Raw genomic sequence first — 24,225 nt, forward strand, 5'->3', positions numbered from 1 at the left:
AGAAGATACAAGGATTATGGCTGAAATGGTAGATTCAATGATATTCCTTTCAGCTATTTTGCAGCAATACTTTTTGCAAACTCCATACCTTATTTCTTTTGAAATTTATTGTAGACTTAAGTTTCCAACTTGAAATCTTTGCTTATTTTTGAGTTACTACTGATACAAATTAGTTGTCTCTTCCTTTGAGAACAAGGATAAATCACAAATTTTGGCAGCTAACTATAACAGTGTAGACAAACTATGGAACACTGACCAAATCTGTAGCATTTCTTACTGGGGTTGGGATGAAACTGGAGAAAAATGATGAAGAGCAATTTGCACCTGTAGCTTCTTTCTGAGTCTAGCATTATGCTAATCGTTTAAAGAATAACAGGTGGGGTAGGGGAAAGAGAGGGAAAAGAGAAGAGAAAAGGAGGGTGCAGAGGGCAAGAAGGAAAGGAGAACATGAGGGGAGTGTGAGAGGTTAAGAGAAAATAAAGGGGAGAAAAAGGAAGGAAAAGGGAAAGGGCAGAAAAGTGAGTGGGAGAAAAGAAAAAGGGAGGAAATGGGAAGAAAGGATGGGAAGGATATATGAGGGAAAAAGAGAAGGGGAAGGGAGAGAGAAAGTTAGAGAATGTGGAGAAGGGATGGGAAGAAGGATACAGGAAGGAAAGGGGCAAAGGGAAAAGAGAAAAGGGAAAGAGAGGAGAGGGAGAAGATGGAGAGGAGGAAGGGAGGGGGAACATAGCAGAGAGAGGAGAAGGAAATAGATAGTGGAAAGGGGGAAGGAGGAAAATGAAGGGAGTTGTTTTCAATGCTGGTGGGAGCAGGGGGAAAAAAATCAAAGTTATCAGCTAGCAAAGCTAAGGTGAAGAGACTGGCAGATAGCAGGATGACATTTATAGCTTTGATATTACAGTCTATAGGAGAGACAGCCCAGCTGGGTGAACACTCATACAGAGCTGGGCTTCAGTAAACACATTGGTGTGGGTCTGAGGGAGGAAAAAATGAGATTGCTGGAAGTGAGAATGTGGCTTGGAAGCATGGCTGGCAATCACCCAGTGCTACAAAACACAGTAGGTGGAGAAATGTTCCTGTTCCTTAGTTTCCTGGGGCAACAGTAATTTTGGAGCAACTTTGGGATTTTCAGCTTTTTCTGGGCAACAACAACACTGTGGCTCTCTGTGTCCATCTCAACCCTTGCCTATACTTCTGTGGGTCCAATCTCATGTCACAAAAATTCATCCCATGGAAGGACCATTTGTATGCCCTCTGATTGGCTGGCAGTGCCCCCTGGGCACAAGCCTTGGTGAGGCTCCAGTCTAGAATCTGGAAAGAGCAAGTCTAGGTATGATGCAAATAAATCCATGTAGCCTGCAGAGAAAAGTCTGGGCTGGGAGGAAGGAGTATGGGATAGGAAGATGATAAATCCATCAAGCCAAGGAGGATCTTATCAATAATTATTGTGTCAGGCACTGTGCTAAAGGCAGAAAACATGCCCTCTTCCTGCCCTCAAGGACTCACATTCTAACTAAGAAGACAATATGCAAATAAACATGATTTGTATGTAGGTATGTATGTATATACATACATATACACTGTCAATGAAAAATGGTCTGAAGGAAGGATTTTTCAAGTATTTTAGGGAAAAAGAAAGGATTTTTATATAAAATTGGGGTTAGGAACTATCATCCTTGGCCCCAGAAGGCAGCATCAGGAGCAGTGGAAAAAAAATTTCTGTTTGAGATCAGGGAATGCTTCCTAAATCATAAACTATGCTGCAGTGGAATGAGCAGCCAAAGGCTGAAACATCCCCTTTTTGGGGGAATTGTAGGATGAATGTTTGGACAGGCTGGCCATTGAGCTCTCTCCTAGTTCTGAGGTCCTGTAATGCTGATCCTTGAGATGACCTTATGAGGTAGCATGCTGGACAATAGCTATTAGCTTCCAAATCAATTCATCAAGCCCCTCTTTGGATGCATGATTTACTTATGCAAAAGTATTTCCTTGGAGTAAAAACTACAAGTATAAAGGCTAATAAAGACTAAGAACCACTTGACTAGCATGTTCTCTTCACAAAGCCACTCCTTTAGCGCTGGCCCTCAGTACCTCTCATTTGGGAATACAACATCCTGCCTTTTAACTGTCCCTTGTTTCAGGTCTCTCCTTTCTCCATCTCAGCCAGTCAGTGAGTCAATCAATAAGGAATAGTAGAAAAAAGCTACTATATGTCCAGCATTGAGATAAGTGCTCAGGGTACAAAGAAATCCTGCCCTCCAGAAGCTCACAGTCGAATTCTCACATTGCTGCAAAAGATGCTCCTCAAGGTCAGTTCTGACCATATGACTGCCCTACTGATACACTCAGGTGGTTACTTGGGCTCGTTAGAATCAAGTATCATTTCTTCTCTAATTTTAGTATAGTGTTTAGTTTTTAATTAGTTTAAAGTTTAGTGTTAAAAGACAGTTAAATTTATCTTTCTGGATCCATTATACATTATTTCCTTTCCTGAATTATCCAATTGAGGCAAATGCTATTCCTGCTATTCCTTTTTTTGTTCTGGTTGTCTTTTATGCCTGGAAATGTGTTATCCCATCTCACTTCTGGCTAAGAGAACTCCATCCTTCTTCCAAAACTCGGGTAAAGTACTGCCACCTTATACACAAAGATTTTGCTAGTCCCATCCATCTACTAATGGCCTCTCTCCCAAACTACCTTTTGTTTATTTTAAATTGATTCTTATCTATCCATCCACCATCACCTATATTTATCATGTCTATCTATCCAGCTGTCTGTGTGTCTCTCCATTTATCTTTCCATCTATGTATTATTGTATCTATCTCTCTGTCTCTGTATCCATCTGTCTGTTGTCTGCCTGCCTGTCTGCTGTCTGTCTCTATCCCTCCATCCATTTATCTGTCTTTTGCCTGCATGTCTGCTGTCTCTCTTTTTTATCTATCTACCTATGTCTCTTTGGATAGAATGTAAAACTCCTTGAGGGCAGGAACTGTCTCTGTCTCTCTCTCTCTAGTGCTTAAAAGTAAACAGTAAGGTGCTTATTAATCAAGCATATAAGAAGTTATAGTAGAAAGGACATTAAGTCATCAGTTCTTAAAGTATGATTGGGGGCCTTTAGGGAGCTTGAGATCGTTTTAGGGGATCCACAAATTGAAATCTATTTTAATAATAATAGGAAGACATTTTAATTTCTAATATAACAAAGAGATATATAGCATGTATAAACAAAAGCTCTTAGGAGGCAGATCCTCAATTTTTTGAGTGTAGATGATCTTGAGATCAGATCATTTGTCAACTGCTGCACAGACTAAAGCAGAAGACATGGATTTGAAATGGGTTTGTCATTAAGTAGATATAAAATCTTGGACGAGGCACTCTCTTTTCCGAGTTTTATTTTCCTTATCTGTAAAGTGAGGGTACTTTCCTTCATAATCTCCCAAGTGGCCTATGGTTCTGATATCCTTTCCTCCTTACTCATGCCTCTAGCCCACAGTCTTAGAACAATACTTGTTGAGCATCTGATTCAGTTGCTTATTCTTCAATTATGCAATTCACATGAATAGGAATTTAATATGAGAGAACTATTTTAAATATCACTTTTAAACTCCTAGAAAGTTCCTAGACATATAGCAAAAGGGATAACAAATCTAAGGCTTGAATAAGGTCCCCAAAGGGGAAAAGAAAAGATCTACTACAAGGCAGAGGGAAATAATAGATCAAAGAAATAATAACATGAGATTAGGTGGACAAATGAATCATCTCATATGAAAAATATCCAGACTCCATATGCATCCTTATGTATCATAATGTACATACATATGTATTATAATTCATGTATTAAGTGTATAGCATATATATTTCAAGTTATTCATTCTAGTGAATGCATAACAAGATAAAAAACAGCCCCAAGTGTAATATATCGCATTCATTCTGGGAGAAACACACACACACACACACACACACACACACACACACACACACACATCTGTAGCATCTTCAACTGCTGAGTGCCAAATGAAATTTTATGGAAGACACAGCTTCCTAACCAGTGACCCACTATATTCTCAAAACATAAAACAGCTGCTTGATTAAGGATGGCGCCTCATATTTCTTGAGAATTTTTAGAAAAAATGTATCACTTATAATCTGATGCACCCTAAATCTCAATGCTTTTGGCTTTCTTTGGGGAATAAAGAACTGCAAGAATAAAAGCATCTGGGTGGGCATTCACAACCCAGGTAATGTACTTTGGAAAAAAAGACTTATTTTTCAAGCTGCCTGTCGAATTAGTGAGCTTTTTATGAGCTTAATATAGTGATAAGGGAAGGCTTCTATACAGAAGATGAGCTATAGATTGGTTATTCATTCACAAATCTTATAGACAGTTTTAAAAAATGGTTAGGATATTTCTTTGTGTAGAAGTATCTATGCTTGCCAAGACATAAGTTCTATTAGGCTACAGATATTCATCTATTCCCCATTTAAAGTGCTTTTTATAGGCATCCAGTCCACTTCCTTACCAAGTTCTGAAGCAGGCTACACTCTGGAGAACAAAAAGCAAGAGGACTGGGAGGCTTTTTAGGCCTTGAAAAAGCTATTTTCAGACTTCTTTTGGGAATTTTCAGAAATTTGGTTTGCAAAATAGGCTGGTTCCATGTAATAGTTCATTACGTTGTTCTTCCTGCCACTAGTAAGGACAGTTACTGATTGAAACCGGGAAAAGGATCATCTTATTGCTTAACATGACTGGTATTCTTCTTATTAATGATATATCACTAAGATCACAAGGGAAATCATCTGACAAATTTTTACAAAAGAAAAAAAATTGAAGAGATATTTTCATTACAAACACTGCAAAGAACATTTGAGAAGCTTCTTTTCCTGTCTTCATCTCTCTCTGTCTCTGTGTCTGTTGGTCTCTCTCCTTCAGACTCATAATTTCCTTGATGTAGGCAAGTGTCAATGAGGAAATTCCCTCTACCAATGCAAATCAGAAACTATTCTGCAATTTCCAGTCTTCAGGAGTTGTTTGGGGGAATGAAGAGCTTAAGAAATTTCTCCAGGATCATTCAACTAAAGCTGGGCCTGAGCCTGGCACATTTTCACTGGAGACTGCTTTCTATCCATGACACCTGGTGCCCATCATTTTTTAGAGTGACCTTATAAAGTATTATTGTATGGTTATATAAAGAGTATCTATTTGAAAAAACACTGGCTTTGGAAGAAGCAAACTCCTGTCCTAAGGCCCAATGGTATGGGACTACTTCTTGGTGGAAATAAATGCTGTGCCTTTCATGAGGGGCAGGGCAGAATTGGTGAAAGGCAAGAAAGCCGCAGACCTTCCTTGTCAGTCTTTGGGACTCTTGAAGGTTCAGTCCCCTTTGGGACTCATTAACCCTCAAGTCAAGTTGCTTCTGACTTCCATTTTCAAGAGAAAAAAATGGAATAAGCCACTTCAGGTTGCTGGAGGAAAACTGGAGCAATATGAGAGGAAGTGGCAGTTTCTACCATGTCCCCCTTACCAACTTGCAGGATCTACCTCACAGGGTTACAGTACCAAGTGGGATTCTGTACCTAATATTCTTTGTGAACCTTAAAGCATTATATAAATGTCAAATATTATTAATAAAGTTACATGAACAAAACTAATAGATTTTTCCCCCTTAAAATTATCCTAGATCTTAAAAAATACAGTAGAGTTAGGACCAGAAAAGAAACTCCCACTCTCTAATTATAGCTTCTACTACTGATTTTTACAACACAGCTATTTTTTTTCCTCTCATGTCCTATCCATCTGTTCATATTCTGATAGAAATTTCATGGTCTTTCAAGCCTTGTAAATCAGGAACGAGACAACTTAATTTGACACTGAAAAAGCAAATCCATCCATCCATCCATCCATCCATTTGTCAGACTCTCTCCTTCCTTTTGTTCTTCCCTCATTCTATTAAAATTATTAAGCACTTATTATATGCTCTCCTTCCCCAAATCCCTATTTTTGTTAAAGGCATCACCATCTTTCCAGTATCCTAGTTTCATAAAAATTATTCTGGATTCCTCATGCTCACTTATGCTACATATTCAACCAAGTGCTAAATCTTACTTTTTTATATTCAATTTCTTTTCTGCACTCATACACTTACTTCCACTACTCACTATCTTTCACCTACTTCAAATATTTCTCCACATCACTACCAAAGCAATGTTTCTTTAATATATATCTGAGCACATGACACCGGGGGCTTTCCATGATTGAAAAATAAATTAACTTTTCTGTTCAGCTTTTAATGTTCTCTCCAATCTTATGCCACCTGCACAATTGACTTCTGGATGCCAGTCCAGCTCTCTGGCCCTCTCTCTGTTTCCTATTCATCATGCTACCTGTCCAGTCTCTATGCCTTTGTATTGTTGATATCCCTTGTGTAGAATGTACTCCCCTCTTTATATGCAAGTCAGAACATTACTATTATTCCTCTTTGAAAAGAAAGAATTAACAATAATCACCACAGCTTAACTCCACTTTAGAGACTCTTTCTTCCTTAAAAGATATCCCTCAGGCACCATCTTCTGTATGAAATTTTTTGGATTCATTTTGGCTCCTATAGAGTTACTTCCCCAACTATTTGCATTTAATTATTAAATTACTCTCTCTGTCTTTTTCTGTCTTACTTGATACTGAATACATCTGTATATATTCTAGCTGTCTACCCCATTAGACTGTAAGCTCACTGACAGGAGGGATTGTTTTTTGTATCATCAGAACAAATAGATGCTTCATCAATACTCGTAGAGCAAGAGGTTACCTCACACTATCCTAAGCTCCCAGGAGAAGCAATGATAGAAAATGAAATGGTCTTTTCTCTCTGGGAGTTTATATTCTAAGTTAAATAGACTTCATTCTTCTTGATAAATCCAACTCAAATTTACCTTTCCAATACTGTTTTGTCAATATTGCCCAGCTTTCATTCATCTATCTCTTCTAGAGCCCATTATAATTACATGCACATAGAATTTTGGTTAAACTCTTCAACCTCAATTAAATTTTGGAGGAGTGCCTAATAACCCCCATGGTAGGTGACTGGAATGCCTCTGAGATCCTGCTGGTCAAACAGAGGAGCCAAGATAACTGCCAAATCCATATATCTAGCTTAATCTTTCTTCTGTCCTCCATGGTTCTAATTTGTAAACTTCTCACTATTCATTTTCACTTGAATGTCCCTTCAATACTTTAAACTCAACATGATTAAAACAGAACTTACACATTTCCCCCCCCAAATTTACAAAATACATACAAAGTAATTTGGTGACAAGGGAAAAAACATTAACAAAGGAATGGGAGATGAAAGGCTACTTGTAGGAAGTAGCACTTTAGATTTGACAAGCTGATGGAAGCCAGCAAGTGTATTTTACAAACACAGGCCAATGGCAAAAACTCTAAAAAGATTGCTTATTAAAATTGACAAACAGGATAAAATCCAGTGGTATTGTGATTCATGTAAGATTCATGTAAGCACAAGTTAAATCAGTTAAAATCTTCAAGGCAAAGGAAAAACAAGTTTTTGAACAGTCTCAAAATTAGAATTCTTCTTTCAGAGATATAGTGGTGGTCAACTTGTTAAAATGACCCATTCTAGGGGCAACTAATTAGTGTGATGGATAGAGCACTAGCTCTGAAATCAGGAGGGCCCGAGTTCAAATCTAGCCTCAGACACTTAATGCTGTCTGGCTATGTGACCCTGGGCAAGTCACTTAACCCCAATTGCCTCAGCAAATGAACAAACAAACAAAATGATCCATTCTGTGAAAAAGGCTCCACCAGTCAAAGAAATATATTGCTCTAGGAGTTTCAGAGAATGAAAGTCTATGATTTTTAAGTCAACCAAAACCCAAGAAGGTTCAGAAAATTCTCAGGGGCTCCAAGAGCCATATAGATAATTATAATGCTGCCCCAAATGAACCATGACCTTTCTTTTCATTATTAATGAACACAACACAAAGCATTTATTAAAGTGGCATTTTTTTCATTGTTCCATATGTTTTCTCTAAGCTTGCCATGTCTGATGGGTGACAGTAAAGCAGGGAAGTTGTCTCATCCCCTTGTGACTTACCACCTGCTTAATCACAATAAGCAGATGTAGCAGAGCAACCCATTAAAAAGTCCCATCCACCAAATCATTCATCATTTCTAGTTTTTTCCTAATCCAAGCCTGAGCTGTTTAATACATTTGGAGACTTGGTTAAAGTTGGTTCAAGCACTAACAAAATTTAGGACATAGGAAATGGTCTGACTACTCTATGAAGAACTATAGGAGGAAAGAAGATAGAAAGAAGGGAAGGAAGGATGGTGGAGTGGAAAACATGCTAAATTTGGAATGATATGACCTATGATAAAATCTTGGTTCTGCCATATACCATCAGTGTGATCTTAGGCAAACTGCTTAATTTTTCTGGGTCTCAGTTTCCTAAACTATGAAATAAAGATGTATACTAAATGACCTTTGAGATCTTTAAGTAGTAACTGGTCATATATTGGCTAATTAGGAAAGGTATCAATTCCCCTTTTTTCTCCTATGTTTATTTATGTGATGGCAATAGGACATTTTGGTTGTTGTGCAATTTTATACTCATGTATGACTTTTTGTCACTCCATTTGGGGTTTTCCTGGCAAAGATACTGGAGTGTTCTGTTATTTCCTTCTCCAACTCATTTTACAGAGGAGAAAATTGAGGTCAAAAGGGGTTTTAAATGACATTTGGAGACCTGGTCAAAGTTGTCACTTAAAGTGCCCAGAGACATGCAGCTAGTTAAGTATCTGAGGGCAGATTTGAACTCACAGAGAGAGTATTCCTGACTCCAGGGACCATGCCCTAGCTGCAGTGCCACCCAGATGCCCATACTAGTCGTAGTATTTTCTTTATCAGTATCTGATAAGCAGGAATACTTTATCACTCATCCTGAAAGGAAGAGGACAATTTCACTTGTGAGTGTCTGGTGAGTAACTGAACTTACAAGAAGACTTTCTCAGCTACATATAAGCACAGCAATAACAACAGGACTCTTTTGTGAAGATTGTATCCCTCCTCTTCATGTCAAGCAGAGATCCTTTATCTCTGTCAAGTAATTCAAGGACAAAAAAACTCTCTAGAACAAAGCTCTCTGAAATAACATTTTCTTTAAATAAAAAAAGCTTCGACTTCCCCATTAAGTGTAAAAGATCCTACAATGTGAGGGAGATCAAGTTTGCTCAATTCTGTCACTTATCTTTTATAGAGGTGGTATTTACATAGTTCTTTGAAGTTTGAAAAACAATGTACACATGATCTTAACTCTTATTAACTATAAAAGGATAGATACACAGTTGGTGCTTCAGAGTGCCCATTTTGTTCTTGGAACAAATATTACACATTTAGTAAACATAATCAATACAACTGTTTATTTCTTGGAAAATCATCAAGATTATCCAATTGAATACCCTATCTGTTTAATCAAATAAAAAACAGACTGCATACAAGGGTATGAGTTTCTTAAAGGCGTAAAAACAATCACCAATTCCTTGACAGACCAGCCAAATGGATGAGAAAATATTGTTGATTATTAAGAACACAGATTTATAGCATAAAGAGACTTTCAAAGCCATTTTATCCAACTCTCTCATTTTCTAGATGAGGAAACGGAGGCTGAGTGTGTCCAGGGTCACATGGATAATAAGAGATGTGCATAAATATGAAAATTAATATTTATCTGTCATAATCAGAGTTCTCAAGAAATCATTCCTTTCTAACAAACAGCTTGGAGGTGAAAACAGAAAATCATCTTGTATGATATTTTTTGTTATTACATTTTCTTAAGGGTTTTGCCTTTCATTCAGGAGAATGATTTTAGTGGCAGCAATTTGGATTTGGAATTAAGAGACCTCAGTTGAAACCCGGGGTCCTTATTTATTGTCTGTATTGGTCTTGGTCACGTGGCCTTTCTAGACCCAAATTTTCTCATTTTTGCAATGAAGGGTTTGGGTGACAGTAGATGACCCCTAGGAATCTTTCAGCCCCAAATCCATAATTCTCAATTATACAGACTCTGAGTCACCCTTGCCATTGAATATGGGGACCACCTATCTCCAAAACCATTACAATATGCCAGCTATTTCTATTCTGCAAATTAGTCTTTGGTTCTTGACTATATTTATGCCACAATACACAACAGTCATTTTGTGGCTGTTCTGCAATGTGGATTTTGGAATGTAACAGTCACAGTATCAAAAAAGTAACTGCTTTAAGTAACTGCCCTATTCAAATGCTTACTACTATATAGTATAAATGCTTACTACACTATAGTATAGTACTATACCACACTATATAATACTTCTATACAATATAGTAGTATTGTAGTACTACTACTATAGTACTACAATAAGCAGATAATGAATATTTGCTTATTGATGAGAAATGAACTTTTTGACAAGATTTGTTTTGAAATAAGATCTTGACCATCGGGAGCTATAGTAGACTTAAGCTTTGTTCCCTTGATAGCTGCTACCCTGATTCCTCTCTTATTCTCAGTTTTGAGACTGAATTTTATAATGAATATAGTGCTAAGTATGGCATGAAGAACTGGGTTCAAATTATGCCTTCGACATCAACTAGCTTTCTGATATTGGGAGGGGGATAACCCCTCCAAAACTAAACTTCTCCTCTTTAAAACAGATATTATCTTATTTGGAGCATTTACTTCACCAGGTGGTTATGGTTGTCAGCATCAAATGAAATGGATCAATCAACAAGCATTTATCAAGTAATTACCACATGCCAGGCACTGTGCTAAATATTGGGGATAATATTCTTAATTTTTTTTTTTTACCATTCTAGGTAAAAACATGGTTCCTGACTGCAGGGAGCTCACATTTTAATCGATAATATATGCAATGTACTTCATTAACTTTAAAACACTATGTTAATATCTATTATTATTGTTAACATTTGTTATTCTTTTGTTTCTCTAGCTGGCACTCTGGATCAATATTTATCTAATGTTTCATTTGAATAAAACTAAAGTTAAGCTTATCAGCTATATTCCTTCTTCCTCTCTTTCCCCCTGTTTTCTCTCTTCCATTGTCTGCTTATTTAGTAGGGACTTCAAAAAAATAATTTCAGGGAATCGTTTCAGTGGGGACACAGAACAAATGGGCATCCCAGACTCAGTTCCCTTCCTATTTGATTTTATAATCAAAAGTGAGTCTCTTCTACATTATTTTGGGAGAATTCCTCTGGGGCTAACTGAATCTCATCCCTAAAGTCTCTCCTTGATAATGGGGTCCTCAGGCAGTAATATCTATGGCAGGGGGCTGCTTGTACAAAGATAAACAATGAAGACCACTAAGTTATTTCACACCTTCCACTGAGTAGCAGTTGCTTAATGGTGACTTTCAGTCCCTACTAGCTTCTGTTGAGTTCCAGCCAGTGATTCTAGTGAAAGTGACCAGGTGGTGAAAAGTCTCCCTATCCCCTTCCCCATCCCCTAAGCCATTTGATCTTCTTTCTCAATTAATTCATACAACAAGAAGATGGACCCCAGATAACCTACAAGCAGATCCATCTTTTCTCCATCTGTTCTCCCTTTAATGATACTCCTGAGCCTTGAAAAAATAACCTGGGCACTTTAGGCACATTCCCCAAGGTAGGGAAGAAATATCAGTAACAACAAATGAAATCAAACACTAAATCTACACTGATCTGGGGTGCACAACCAGAGAGGAAACCTCCAGCACAAGCACAAAGAGCGAGCAGACTTGAGAAGCTAAATGACTGTTTAGTATTAAAAACACTGAGGAGATCACTGGGTAGTGCAGAGGGCAAACTGTTTCTAATGATCCTAACTAGAGCCCAAAGAGCATCAAAGGTATTTACAGCATTTGCAATGTACTCTCATGACCAGGTCCCTTAATATATTCTTCCTTTTTATGATGTGATTAAAGGTACAATAAGGTATGTGCTTGACAAGAGGCCCAATCATTGTTCCATGTCATTAGGCTCGGAGTAGTCCCCCAAAGAAACTGTAGGGCAGCACGCCAACGATCCTAATGAAGAGCATCTCTTTGAATTATCTCTAGATGAGGAAGGAATAAACTCTGAGACTGGGAATATTTTATTTTCTTCATACTCCAATTCTGAAAACTTACTGAACAAGGCAATGGGACCTTGTGGAACTGATATTTGTGGAAGCCTTAATTTCTTACTTGTCATAAAGATCTGAGGGATAATGGAGAAAATGAAATTATTAATGGAGGACATTGCTTTGGGAATTCCTAGGATCCTAAGTTTTTTGAAGATAGGAGGGAGGTGATTTATTCCATTGACAACCCTGAAGATCCAGGTTCAAATTCTGCTTCTGACTTTACTACTATGTGACCTTGTAAAAGTAGCTCCTTTGTAAAATGTGTGCTGTGTTAGGCGGTGTCTGAGATCCCTTGCAACTCCAGCTCCATGATTGATGATCCTACAGGCCTAAGAAGTAGCTTGAAAAGTAGCTTGCATTTTTCTGAGAGTGCATCTGCATGGCTTCCCAAATTGCTGACAAAGTGTAGGCCAGATGGGAGTCATTTATCAAAATTCATTGTGTGGCATTTGGACCTAAAATATTTCCACATTAATTCATCTTGTTAAAAAAGGTAAGAAATAAATGAGACTGAATGACACTTAAAAAATTATTTAGGAAATAAGATTTTTCCAAATTAGATAGATTAACTATTGGAGAAAATCAATCTAGCAGAGGTACAGTTATGATTTCTTGGGATAATTATCCAATCTATGACCACGACCATGACATGATTAGTCTGGAAGATGGGAACTAGAAATAGAAAGCTAAAGGCAATGCTCTGGACAAAACAGGTGGCAGTTTTCATATTCTGTGGCTCACTTTTTGAATGAAAGCCCCTCCATCACCTGGTTTAAATGACGGCTTCTGTTTGTTCTTATTTCACTTCTTGAATGTGCGACTCATTAAGATCCCTCCAGCTCCGACTGAACGGGAACTTGGCAGGGACAAGGGCTATTATGACAGACAGCGCTTGATGATAAAGCAGAATTGATGTGAACAATACAGACGGCAAAATCAGGACTACAGTCAGTTTTCTGAGATTGCTAAAGTTCGAAAGCACCTGGTCTCCTCAGAAATAACTTCGTTGGAAAACTTACAAGAACTATTTAACAATGGGATCCTTTGCTGTCCCAACACAACAAAATAAAACAAAAGGTTCCAAATACAATGTAGCTCTGGTCTTAGGAAGCAATTAAAGGTGGGCAACAGAAAGCCCCCCAAGCTGAAATCTGGCTTCCAACATCTTCACACACCTTGCCCCACATTAGAGTCTCTAAGTCAACTAGGTACCAGTGTGGGAGCCTAGGATCGGATGCAAGTAATATACAAAAATCCCAGTACTTTGTTCTGAGCTTCTTTTGTGGCGATAAACGCCCTCTGCTGGCAAAGGGGAGAATGGCGATTTCCAAACCAGCCTATTGGGAAAATTCTTTCTAAGCTGTTCCCACTTGAGGTCTCTGGATTTTTCAAAGTGTAAATGATCAAATAGCAATCATTGCCTAATTAATTACAAGAAAACAAAATTCACCTTGTCATTTACTTATTCTAGCCACCTAAATACTTATATTTCTTTTCTTTCCTCCTGCCTCTCCCAAAGCTATTTCAATGGAAGAACCAACTTTTTTATTTACTGAAGAAAAACTTTATGATCAGGTTAATTCAAGCTCCACTCCCAATCCCTTTAGAAAATTAACATTAAATTGATAATATTACTAGAATTTGAGGAGTGGTCTATTTTAAATCCAGCCTCCCCCACTAAAACCAGTTTATGATATAGGTTTTTCATATGCCATTTTCCCCTCCAAACTCTTCTTTCAATCCAGCTTTCAATTTTTCCCTCCTTAACTGAAAGCAAGCAGCTATTAGACTGCAACATCCCCAACCAAATTCAAGTCTCTTTCTCCTTCTTTTGGATAGGCTCAAGGTAGGGACATTTCAAAAGTGTGAAACATAAATGGGAACCACATGTCCCATCCAGAGAAGTTGCTGAAAGAATGAAGATGCCCGTTCTCTCCTGAAAGAAATCCCCGAAAACTATTTGTAAACAGAGACAAAAACCTCCCAGGCATCAATCATCAGACCCGTCTCCTCCAACTTGTTCAAAGAGTGCATGACCAAGCTTTGACCCTTCCTCGAAACATGGCACTTAACACGCATGGGGAGAAATGTCTGTGCCGAGCGGCTCTGGGATGGGACTGCCCGGACCTTGCTTTAATTACATGTCAACATATATTTCTCTAGTCAAAATGAACCATCTTGGTGCATGTGGAAGATTAATCACAAAACAGAGTAAACAGGCAACACATGCATGAAATCCAGAGATGCTCAAACTCTGCCTTTCCCTTCCTGCAGATACTTTTCCCCATTCCCCTTCCAGAGGCATCCTATTCCCACCACGCAAGCCGGCTGAGAACCTGCATCCTTTCGGCAGGAAAAGCCCATCGGTTACCTGACAAACTTCATACAGTAATTTGTACTGTTCTTCTTGCTTCTGCAGACTGCACAAGCTGCATCCCATGTTTAGCGGATCGGCGAGGAAAGCCACTTCTCTGTTCAGCAGCTCCCACGGAGGCAGCCCCAGTTACTTAGCACTCATAGAGAAGATATCCTTTGGAACGCCCAGGTGAGTCAGCCGAGCAGCTCACTCTGGCATTGCATTGCCGGCTGGGAAAGCTGCTACCTCTTTCTCCTTAATGCTCTCCTCCTCTTCCCTCCTCCTCCCTCCTTCCCTCAGAGTCCACAACACTCCCTCTACCGCTGTAGTAAGGCTGCTGGATTGTGGTCCAATGCACACCCTATATACTGCTGCTCATGCATATTAATCAGACCTCATTGACTATTCATAACAGACAATGATACAGAAGCTATAATTGCCGACTATGACAGTTGAAATTTCTCTAATTAACAAGCAAGTGCTCCAGGAGCAGGGCGCATGCAATAAAAGCCACTAACAATTTTGTAAACCATTTTCTGGCAATTACAAATAAACGACTACATTTTCACACAGTCCCCTAGGATGATTCCTAACACGTTTAAGCTAAATAGAAATACATTTTTTAAATATATCGTTAAAAAGTCTGATGATATAAAATGTATTTAATGCTGTAGATAACTATGTCACATAAACTGGTTTTATGGAAATGAACTCTTCTTGGGAAGAATACAAATGACAGGTTGTTTTTTTTTTCTTAAACAAAGCTGCACAAACACCATTTTACATGCAAATAAAATTATTTCCTTAATTGAGAAATGCATTTTCCTCCTGTAGTTAGAGGTACATAATAACCAAGGGCTCTGGAGCTGTTGAGTTTCTTTAGGAAAAAAAGAGTATTGAGAAAAGGGGTACATGAAAGTGATTATTAACTATGCTTCCATCTCAAAAGGATGAAAAGTTATTTATTATAGATCTGTCAAGCTAACTGGAAATAATTGAAGCTGTCAGCTGCGTGTGATTTTTTTCCCCCTTCAGATTTATGTATACTGTGAATTCTTCAAGGTTCATCTCATTAGGCTAATTGGGCCAATAAATTTGTATTAGATATTCTCTACTTAAACTGATGAGCATCCAAATACCTCTTTCCCCTTAAAAACTGACTCTCAAAGCTCAGCTGTGACCGCTGATCTCACCTTTCACTGAGTAGTATTTGAGGAAGACAGGAAGTTCCAGAACAATGCGAACCAAACAAATGGGGAGAAGTTGTGACTTAAATCTGAGTGGTCTTGCCCTAGGAGGATGTGTTCGCTTTATCTCCTCCGGACACAGTTCCTTTTCAGTAAAGTTAACGGCCTTTACTCAAACTCTAATTATTTAGAATTTATCCTGTGACTTGAAGGTCACATGGGTATTTCTAACTAAAGTGATTTATATTTAAAATTCTTCTAATTAATTCCATAGTCTTTTCCTTTCATCTAGTAAAGGTTTAACTTTCTTTGAAGAATCCCCCTATTTCCCTCCCTAAAAGCCTCAGGGAGGTTGAATAACAATTCCACATTCTTGGGGGATGCCCAAAGTACACTATAGATATTATTAAATGAATCTCTACAAAATTCTTTTGGGGCTCTGAGCTAGCAGATTTAACTCACCTCATTTGACAGAGAAAATGAACCAAAGGCCTTGGCTTAATAAACTCCTACGATTCCTTGACTTTCTCTAGAATCTCCTGAAATACAAGATTTTTCCAATTCTGAAAGAGCAGGGAGAGAAATACGAGCAAATACAAAAGAAATACAGAGAAATACCAAAGTGACCATAAGAGGACAAAGTAGGCACCTGTTCTCTGCCCATGGTACCAAAGCCTTCTGTGTGTGAGCCCAGCCACACCCTGGCACCATGTCTCTGTCTGAGTAAGCACAATACTAGGACAGTATGCTCTTTAGTATTTTGATTTGTAGCATGTCATGGTGTTCATGAGGTCCTGATCCCAAATAAAAGGTGTCCATTTTTCTAATTTTGCAAAAGCTTGTTTCATCACCCAACCTTTCCTTCCCTCTGCTCCTTCCCCTACCACCCTCCCTGCAATTGTCTGACTGTAAATATTCACAGTAGTTTCTCTGAGCATTTGCGTAATGTAAGCTTCTAGAGGGCAATATCTGTTCTGGTTTTTTGCCTTTTTTTTTAATTCCAGGATTTAACAAATACTAGGAACTTAAGGAAAACTTGGCTGCAGCTTACATGCTAGACTTCTAATATATAATGCTCCTTCTACAATCTCAAGCTCCATCAAGCTGGTCTTCCTGCTAATACCCACCCAAAATATCCTCCTCATTCATCTCCATGCCTATGCACATGCCATGTTTGGAATGCACTCCCTTCTTTACCCCTGACCTTTAAAGCCCCTAGTTTAGATATATTCAATCTCTCTCTGTCTCTCTCTTTCTCTATTTCTGAGGGGTAAAGATACCTCTCTTTCTCTCCCCATTTCCATCTCTCTCCTTTTCTTCCCCCGCTCCCTTCCCCCTTTCTCCTCACCCCTCTTTTGTCTCCCCCCTTTCACCTCTCTCTTCCTTTTCTCCACTCTCTCTTCCTTTCCCCCCTCTCACCACCTCTTTTTTTTCTCTTCATCTTCTCTTCCTCTTTCCATGTCTCCTCCTTTTCTCTTCTATCTCTTCCTTCTTTTCTTCTCTTCTATTTCCCCTTTTCTTCAGTCTCATACTCTCTTTTCCTTCCCTTGTCCCCTTTCTCTTCCTTTCTTCCTCTCTTCTGTTCTGTTTCTTCTCTTTTTCCATCTCTCTCCTAGTCTTCCTCTCTTTTTCTCCTTTCTCCCCTCTCGCTCAGTCTTTTCCCTCCCCACCTGTCTCTCACCTTGATTGACTAGGTCTCCATCCCTGCAGCAGCCACCCACAGATCTACTTCCAATGCAATGGAGAGTTTAACCTGGTCCATTTTTCCAAATTGGTTTGGTTTGCTCCTCCTTTGGAAGTTCTCAGTGGGTCATCTACCATATTAATGGAGACACCCAAGTGGTTTAGAACAAATAAATTCAAATGCTAGTATCAACAATCCTCACCTAGAGAGACTCTAGTTTCCTTCAAAGCTCAGCATACATAAAAGTTCTTAAATGAGATCTTTCCTGCTTTCTCAAGATGCCTCTCTACTCTGAAGTACCATTTTGTATTTTGTATTCATTGTATATATTTTATTTTCCAGAATACAATATAAGCTCCTTGAAGGCATGGACTGATTAATTTCTGTATTTGTATCCTTAGCGGCTAGCATAGTGCTTGGCTTAAAATTTTTAAAAAAATCTTTAAAAAAACCTTTTACTAATTTTATTGATGTGATTTGTTTTTATATTACCTTCATTTCCAAATATATCTCTCTTGCCTCTCTTATCTAGAAAGCCATACCTCGTGCCTTGTAATAAAATGGAATGCTTGGTGATTGATTAATAAATGCTTGTTGAAGTTGGACTTGTTCTTTAATAGAGTGTGCTCCCTAATGAAATCAGAATATGATTCAGTTTACAAAATTTCAATTAGCCTCACAAGGTGTAGAGTAAGGTATGCCATGGGATAACATGAGGCATGCCTTATTGAGTGAAATGCATTAGAAGGTTCAATCACCCCAGTCAAAGTGTCTCTGTTAAGGGCAAAAGGGGAGCACTGTCTGACAGGAAGTTACTTGTAATAGATAGAGCTATTTCTGAGATAACAGCCATCCTAGTAAAATGAAAAACAACTAGCCTTGAAAAAAGCTTACATTGTATTTAACAAGGAACTCAACATTTGTTTTCTCTGGGAAGTAATCGTATACCGTCATCACTGGAAAGTGTTTCCAAATGTATGGAGTGCTCTGGATGATCAAACAGACACCATTTCTCTCTGCTTTCGTGAGGGTTAGGAAAAAATAAAAAGCAAAACAAAACCCTCAGAAAGTAGAGATGCTGAAAAACTCATCAGAAGCATGTCTTTGCTGAGCTGAACTGAGTATAAGTGCAGCAGGGACAAAGAGGCTGTGGATAGGGCGCTGGACTTGGAAGCCCAAATTAAAATCCTGATTCTGATAGGGCAGGTCCCGTCTTCTTCAACTTACCTGAAGGATATGTTTGTCATCTGCATTGATGGAGGGAGTTCCCATATCAACAAAATCACAGATCCTTGATTTATGGACAGACAGATTGGGGTGAGGTGCTTTGAAAGCTTAAACACTACTGGAGATGATTTTTTAAAATGATAAAAATAAGAGCTGGTTTATATAGATTCAAAGTATTTCTAAAGGCTTTCTCTACATCATTTCATTTGAGTTTTTTAAACAAAACTGTGAAGTGAGAGTTTTTATTAGTCTTCTTTTTCTTCCCCTCCTGCCCATTTTATAGATGAAAAAATGGAAACTTGTAAAGCTTCCTCCCTAATAAACACGAGAAATTAAATTTGAACTCAGGTTTTTCCTGATTACCAGTGTATCTGCATTGCCTAGCACGCCAGGGACATACCAGGCTCTCAATCTCTTTAGTCACTGAGTAGAGAATACACTGCTCTCTGTAAGTAGATTTTGTTGACTATACTTGTTTTAGAAATAGTGTCCTTTATTAGTTTTTTGTTTGTTTTGCATGCGCTATCACACGACTCATTACATACCTCCATTCTATTTGTGTAGATTGCTGTGAAGAGCCTTTAAGATATTAGAGATGGTAAAAGATGCTAGGCCCATTAATCCTTGCCAACATAGGAAAGATGAGAAGAATACAGGGGAATTCAGGAGAAGAAAATACCTTTCAATCAACATAGCATGTTTCAGAAGGCACAAGGGTACAGGTACAAGACCTAACACCCATGGAGGGGCTCAGTTTGGCACCTTGGCTAGATTCATACCTTGCTTCTGTTCAGGAAGGAGAAGGGTCATCCCTCTGACTATCCTTCCATGTTAAAACTCTTCTGAGTTTGTGTGTGAGGGTTATCTCTGACAATCTGCTTTATATTATCATCATCATTATTGTTAATAATAATAATAGTGATAATAGTTAACCTGGAAAAAGCATCCAGAGAGTTTCTGGCATGAATCAGAGAAACAATGAGTCTTATAAATCTTCCCTACCCATCTCAAAGAACCCAGATACCATTTATTGAGGAAAATGTTTCAATAACTTAGTGTTTTTAATAACCTAGATCTTGGACAAGGTGACTTTTCCACAGTCAGTTAACAGTATTTATGTAATAGCCAGTGGGTCCTGAAGACTACACAAGGGGCTATAAGCAAGGAAGGATGAGGGAGTAGATTGCAGCAGAAAACCACATTAACACAGTAAATACAAAAAAAAAAGCCTTCAACGGTGTCAGGGCACAAAAAAATGACCAGTGGCTCTAAAAAGGTAATAGTCACTTTGAGTCACTGAATGGCTCTCCAAGCTCAAGATGGATGCTCAGGAACCCAAATCATCTTTTGCAAAACCAGAGGGTTGTTGTGTTCATTTGAGTGCTTTTTGTACAACAGGGCACACCAGAATCCAGCCCAGAGCTGAAAAAGCCCAGAGAAACTCTGCTTGATGAGCAGAATTATTAACCAGAGGTTTCTACATCTGATGTAATTTTGAGATATGGCACAAATGAGAGATTGTAAAGAAATCAAATAAGTGGCAAGCTGATGGAAAGTTTGTGCCCTGGCCATTACCTCTGCCATTCAAATAGCACAAAGGCATTGTTTTATCATCAATTTTCAAAACTTGCTCAGCAGACCATGAAAAAGATAGCTGATATAATACAGCCAACACCAGCACTGACCAATAATTGGAATATTAACACTGGAATATTAACATCTTTCTTTTACAATTCTGCCTATAAGTCAGTCATTCCCAATCCAGAAAATCATTTATATGTATTTATGTACTAGCCACTGTGTTAGATCCTGAAATAAAAAGACAAAAAGGAAAATGGTTTCTACCTTCAAACAATTTATGGTCTTCTGGAGAATGAAGGTAGGAGGATAATATTTAAACAGATAACTCAGTGGGGGATGGAACATGAAGGGATTTGGAAAAGGCTTCCTTTAGAAGGTGGCACATAAGCTCAAGTTAAGGAATTCTGAGAGGAGGGACAATATGATTTTTCAAATGAACTTATTTCTCAGGTTCTGTCCTAAAGGGAATTAATTCTGGCACTGAGATTGGGAAGGTATAAATGAGTATAGAAAGATCATTGTAAAATCATTATGACTGTCAGGCAAACTTCTAAGCACGTGATGTCCAACCATACTCTTTTCATTTCTGTCTTAAAGACTCCCATTTCCTTTAAAAGTCCTCTCAAGCACTATCTCCCACAGGAAGCCCTTTTTTCTAATCCATTCTTACCATCATTAAATTCCTTTATATTTATTTTATCTATAGATATGCTCTATATCTATATAGATATATATATATCTGTCTCCCCAAATAGAGAATATCACCACCAGATGATAGAGATTATTCAATTTATATCTTTGTATCTACAGCACCTGGGATGGTATCCAGAGGATAGTAAGCATTTGATAATTGCTAGATGATTGATTTATTGATTGATTAAGGTCTCCAGCACTCAGAAGTGTCCACAATGAAGTACTGAGCCTCATTAAAAAGATTATATAATATCTTGCATGTCATGTACGTTAAGAAATATTTGCTGGATTAAACAAGCAGCTTGTGGGAAAAAAGGCCAAATGGAAACATAATACTTTCATATCATGAAAATTTGAATTGTTCTTCTCTCAGTTTGATTTTTTGTGCCTCGTGATGTCTGCCTCCTTTGAGAAAATACCAATCAGCTTTATATCAATGTGTGTTTGTCTATTAAAAGTTGATGCAACCCAGGTCCCGTTTGGACAGAGCAGGCGTAATGAACAATGCTCTAGTCTTTCAGCTCACAAACAGAAACTCCTGGGCTCCAGGCGCAGAAACTTTGGGTCTTTAGTGTTCTATCAAGAACATCTAGGAACTAGTTCTAATGATCGGGCCTAATAGACAAAAATAAAGAGTGTCAAGGGAAGGAATTTGATAATTAAAGAAAGGAAAAAGAGCCAGAGAGTACTTGGGAAAATGTAGGAATTATGCAGCCTTTAAAACTTTGAATGACTCAACTGATTGAGAGGAGCTAAAACTAGAAGGAAGCTTGGAGGTCAGCTAGACTATCTGCATTTTACAGAGCATTACATTGAGACTAGAGGATAAATGACTTTCTCTGGATTACACAGGTAAGTAAGTGGTAGCCACAGAGTCATGCTAACCATAAATGCAAATCAAAGAAACCATATCAGTCAAGTTGCACACCCCAGACTTTGGATCAGACATGTCAAATTTCAGTCATTTTTGCACCTAATTGCTACAGCAGGTTGGAGGAGGTCAAGGATTCTACTATACTTGTGATTTATGTCTTTTAAAAAAATTGATAATTGCATTTGATAGTAATCAGTTTAGTTTGTAATCCTATGTGTTTTGTTTTATGCATTTAAACATTACCTTAAGAAAGTGTCCACTACCAAAGGGTTCATTACACAAACCCTTGGATGAGATGATCCCTAAGGGAGGTAGCTTCCAGCTCTAAACCAGCGTTGTGTAAGGTATCATGCTACACTTTTGATCAGGGAATAGATCATGGTGTGACGTGTTTGCCCTCATTCTATTTTGATAAGACAAAACATAGCAGACAATAATTGAACACTACCAGTCTTAAATATCTGGTTTAAGGTACCACCCAAGACATAGTTTAAGAACTGATGTTGTGAATATAAAGGAATATACAGTAAGCTACGGTAATCTAGGAAGACTTCTTGGAAGCGGTGGCTCAGCTGTGAAGGATGGGTAAGATTTTGATAGGCAGAGAGAGAGTTTTCCAGACAGTAGGGAAGAATAAAGGCCAATTGGTTGAAATATATCAAGCTTGTTTGGAGTTTACTGATTTGAATCATTTGTCTACAGTGAAAAATATATATCAAGATCACAGATTTAGAGCTGGAGTAGCATATTAGTAGCCACAGACTTAATGTCACAGATAACAAGGAGTAATCAAAAGACTTTGAGCATGGGAGAAACTGGCTAAATTATTTTCCCCATTCTTCTTTTCCTCTGTTCACATGGGGATAAGTTCGCTAACCCCGTCTCTCCCAATGAGCTCATTTCAGGAGGGGGTGTGAGAAACAGGCTCCCCACACATTTTCCACAACATCCTACCTCACCCTGAAAAGCTAGGGGCCGTGCCCTAGGGGAGAGGGGTTACATAGTTGGTTCTGTATTAAGGCAGGAAGGGGTATCAATGCTAAAGAGATGAAGAAAATAGACTTCAATCCTTTTTATGTTTCCAGTCTAGACTTGGGTATGAACATATTCTGTGGATATGGGACAGTTTGACTAGATGGAAGGGTAGATTGGGACCAGAGTGGAAAAATGAGAGTAAGACTAAGTTGTGGAGGGATTTGGCAGAGATGTTTACACTGGAAAGGTGGAGAGATGTGGAATGATCAATAGAAGACTTGTCCGAAGTTTTAGTAACTGCTTTTCTATCCTTTTAGAACATAAGTCCTTGAGAGTAGGGATTTTTTCTTTTCTTTTCTTTTTTTTTAAAGTAATGGTGTTTAGCACTAGCACAGGTTTGAAGTCTGAAAGACCTGAGTTCAAATCCTTTCTCAGTCAGTTACTTGCTGTGTTACCATGGGAAAGTAATTAATCTAATGTCTAAATCTTGAAATATGGTTAATAACAGTATCCACCTCATAGGGCTGTTGTAAAGATCATATAAGATAACACATGCCGGGTGCTTTACAAGCCATAAATTGCTAGATACACAGATAAAGAGAACATTTATTAAGCACTTATTGTGTGTTAAGTACTGTAAGTGATGCTGGTGAAAACAAGATTGTCTCTATTCTCAGGGAGCAGAGGCAGACAAAGCTGAAGAGAACAGGGGAGGGGAGGAGAGTCCCTACCTGGGGACAAGGTAATACTTTAGAAGGTAGATCACATCAGAGAGTGAGCTCAAAGTGAGGCAAGTACTGTCGTCATGGATGCTCAAGACATGATTCTAGGCAAAGTCTTACTAATCAGGAAGCAGACATCAAAGCTGGAAATCAATATTTTTATCAAGAGACATTCTCTCAGTGCCCTCAGTTTTCTTCTATAAAATGAAGAATTAACATTTATTTTTGCATATGGACAGTGTAGGAATTTGCCTTACAAGATTACATATCTACATCTATCTCTATCCATCCATCCATCCATCCATCTATCTATTTATCTATCCATCCCATCCAATTATATTTTTTTTCTTTTTAAATTGTAGAGACAAAAAGAAAATAAGTGTTTATAGGTTTAACAAAGAAAATGCAATGAGAAAAAGAAGAATCAGACTAAAAGCTGATTTTAGTTCTTATAGTCTATGAACTTAAAGGATGTGGTCAGAAACAAGGAGCTGGTAAAGGTGTCTGAGTATGAGAAGAATCAGAGCACCTAGGTCAAATTACTACCTGTGTGATCTTGAACACATCACTTCACTTCCTTGTTGTTCAGGTTCCTCACTTATAAAATGAAGTGGTCTTGTTAGATACCTGGTTCTATGAAGAAAGTACAGTTCAGGGAAAAAGACTGTGCCAGGGAGTATAGGATGGATTAGGGTAGGAGACTCTGGAGTTAGGAAGACTAATGAGGCAGCTATTGGAGCAACGCAATTGTGAGG

The 24,225-nt window shown here is 38.2% G+C and overlaps 1 protein-coding gene across 4 annotated transcripts in view; it reads right to left on the reverse strand.

Annotated features, from left to right (window-relative positions):
* Positions 1-24,225, reverse strand: part of PDZRN3 (PDZ domain containing ring finger 3) — a 275,996-nt gene that overhangs the window by 56,878 nt on the left and 194,893 nt on the right. Inside the window, exon 1 of one of the 4 annotated variants that reach the window (XM_051980923.1) lies at positions 14,543-14,626. The exons of the other annotated variants lie outside the window; for them this stretch is intronic. Within the exon in view, the coding sequence (XP_051836883.1) occupies positions 14,543-14,611 (69 nt within the window). The 5' untranslated portion in view covers positions 14,612-14,626. Of the gene's footprint in view, positions 1-14,542; positions 14,627-24,225 lie in introns of those variants that run through there. 4 annotated transcript variants of the gene reach the window in all.

The sequence above is a fragment of the Antechinus flavipes genome, chromosome 1, assembly GCF_016432865.1.
Source record: "Antechinus flavipes isolate AdamAnt ecotype Samford, QLD, Australia chromosome 1, AdamAnt_v2, whole genome shotgun sequence".
NCBI classification, from domain to species: Eukaryota; Metazoa; Chordata; class Mammalia; order Dasyuromorphia; family Dasyuridae; genus Antechinus; species Antechinus flavipes.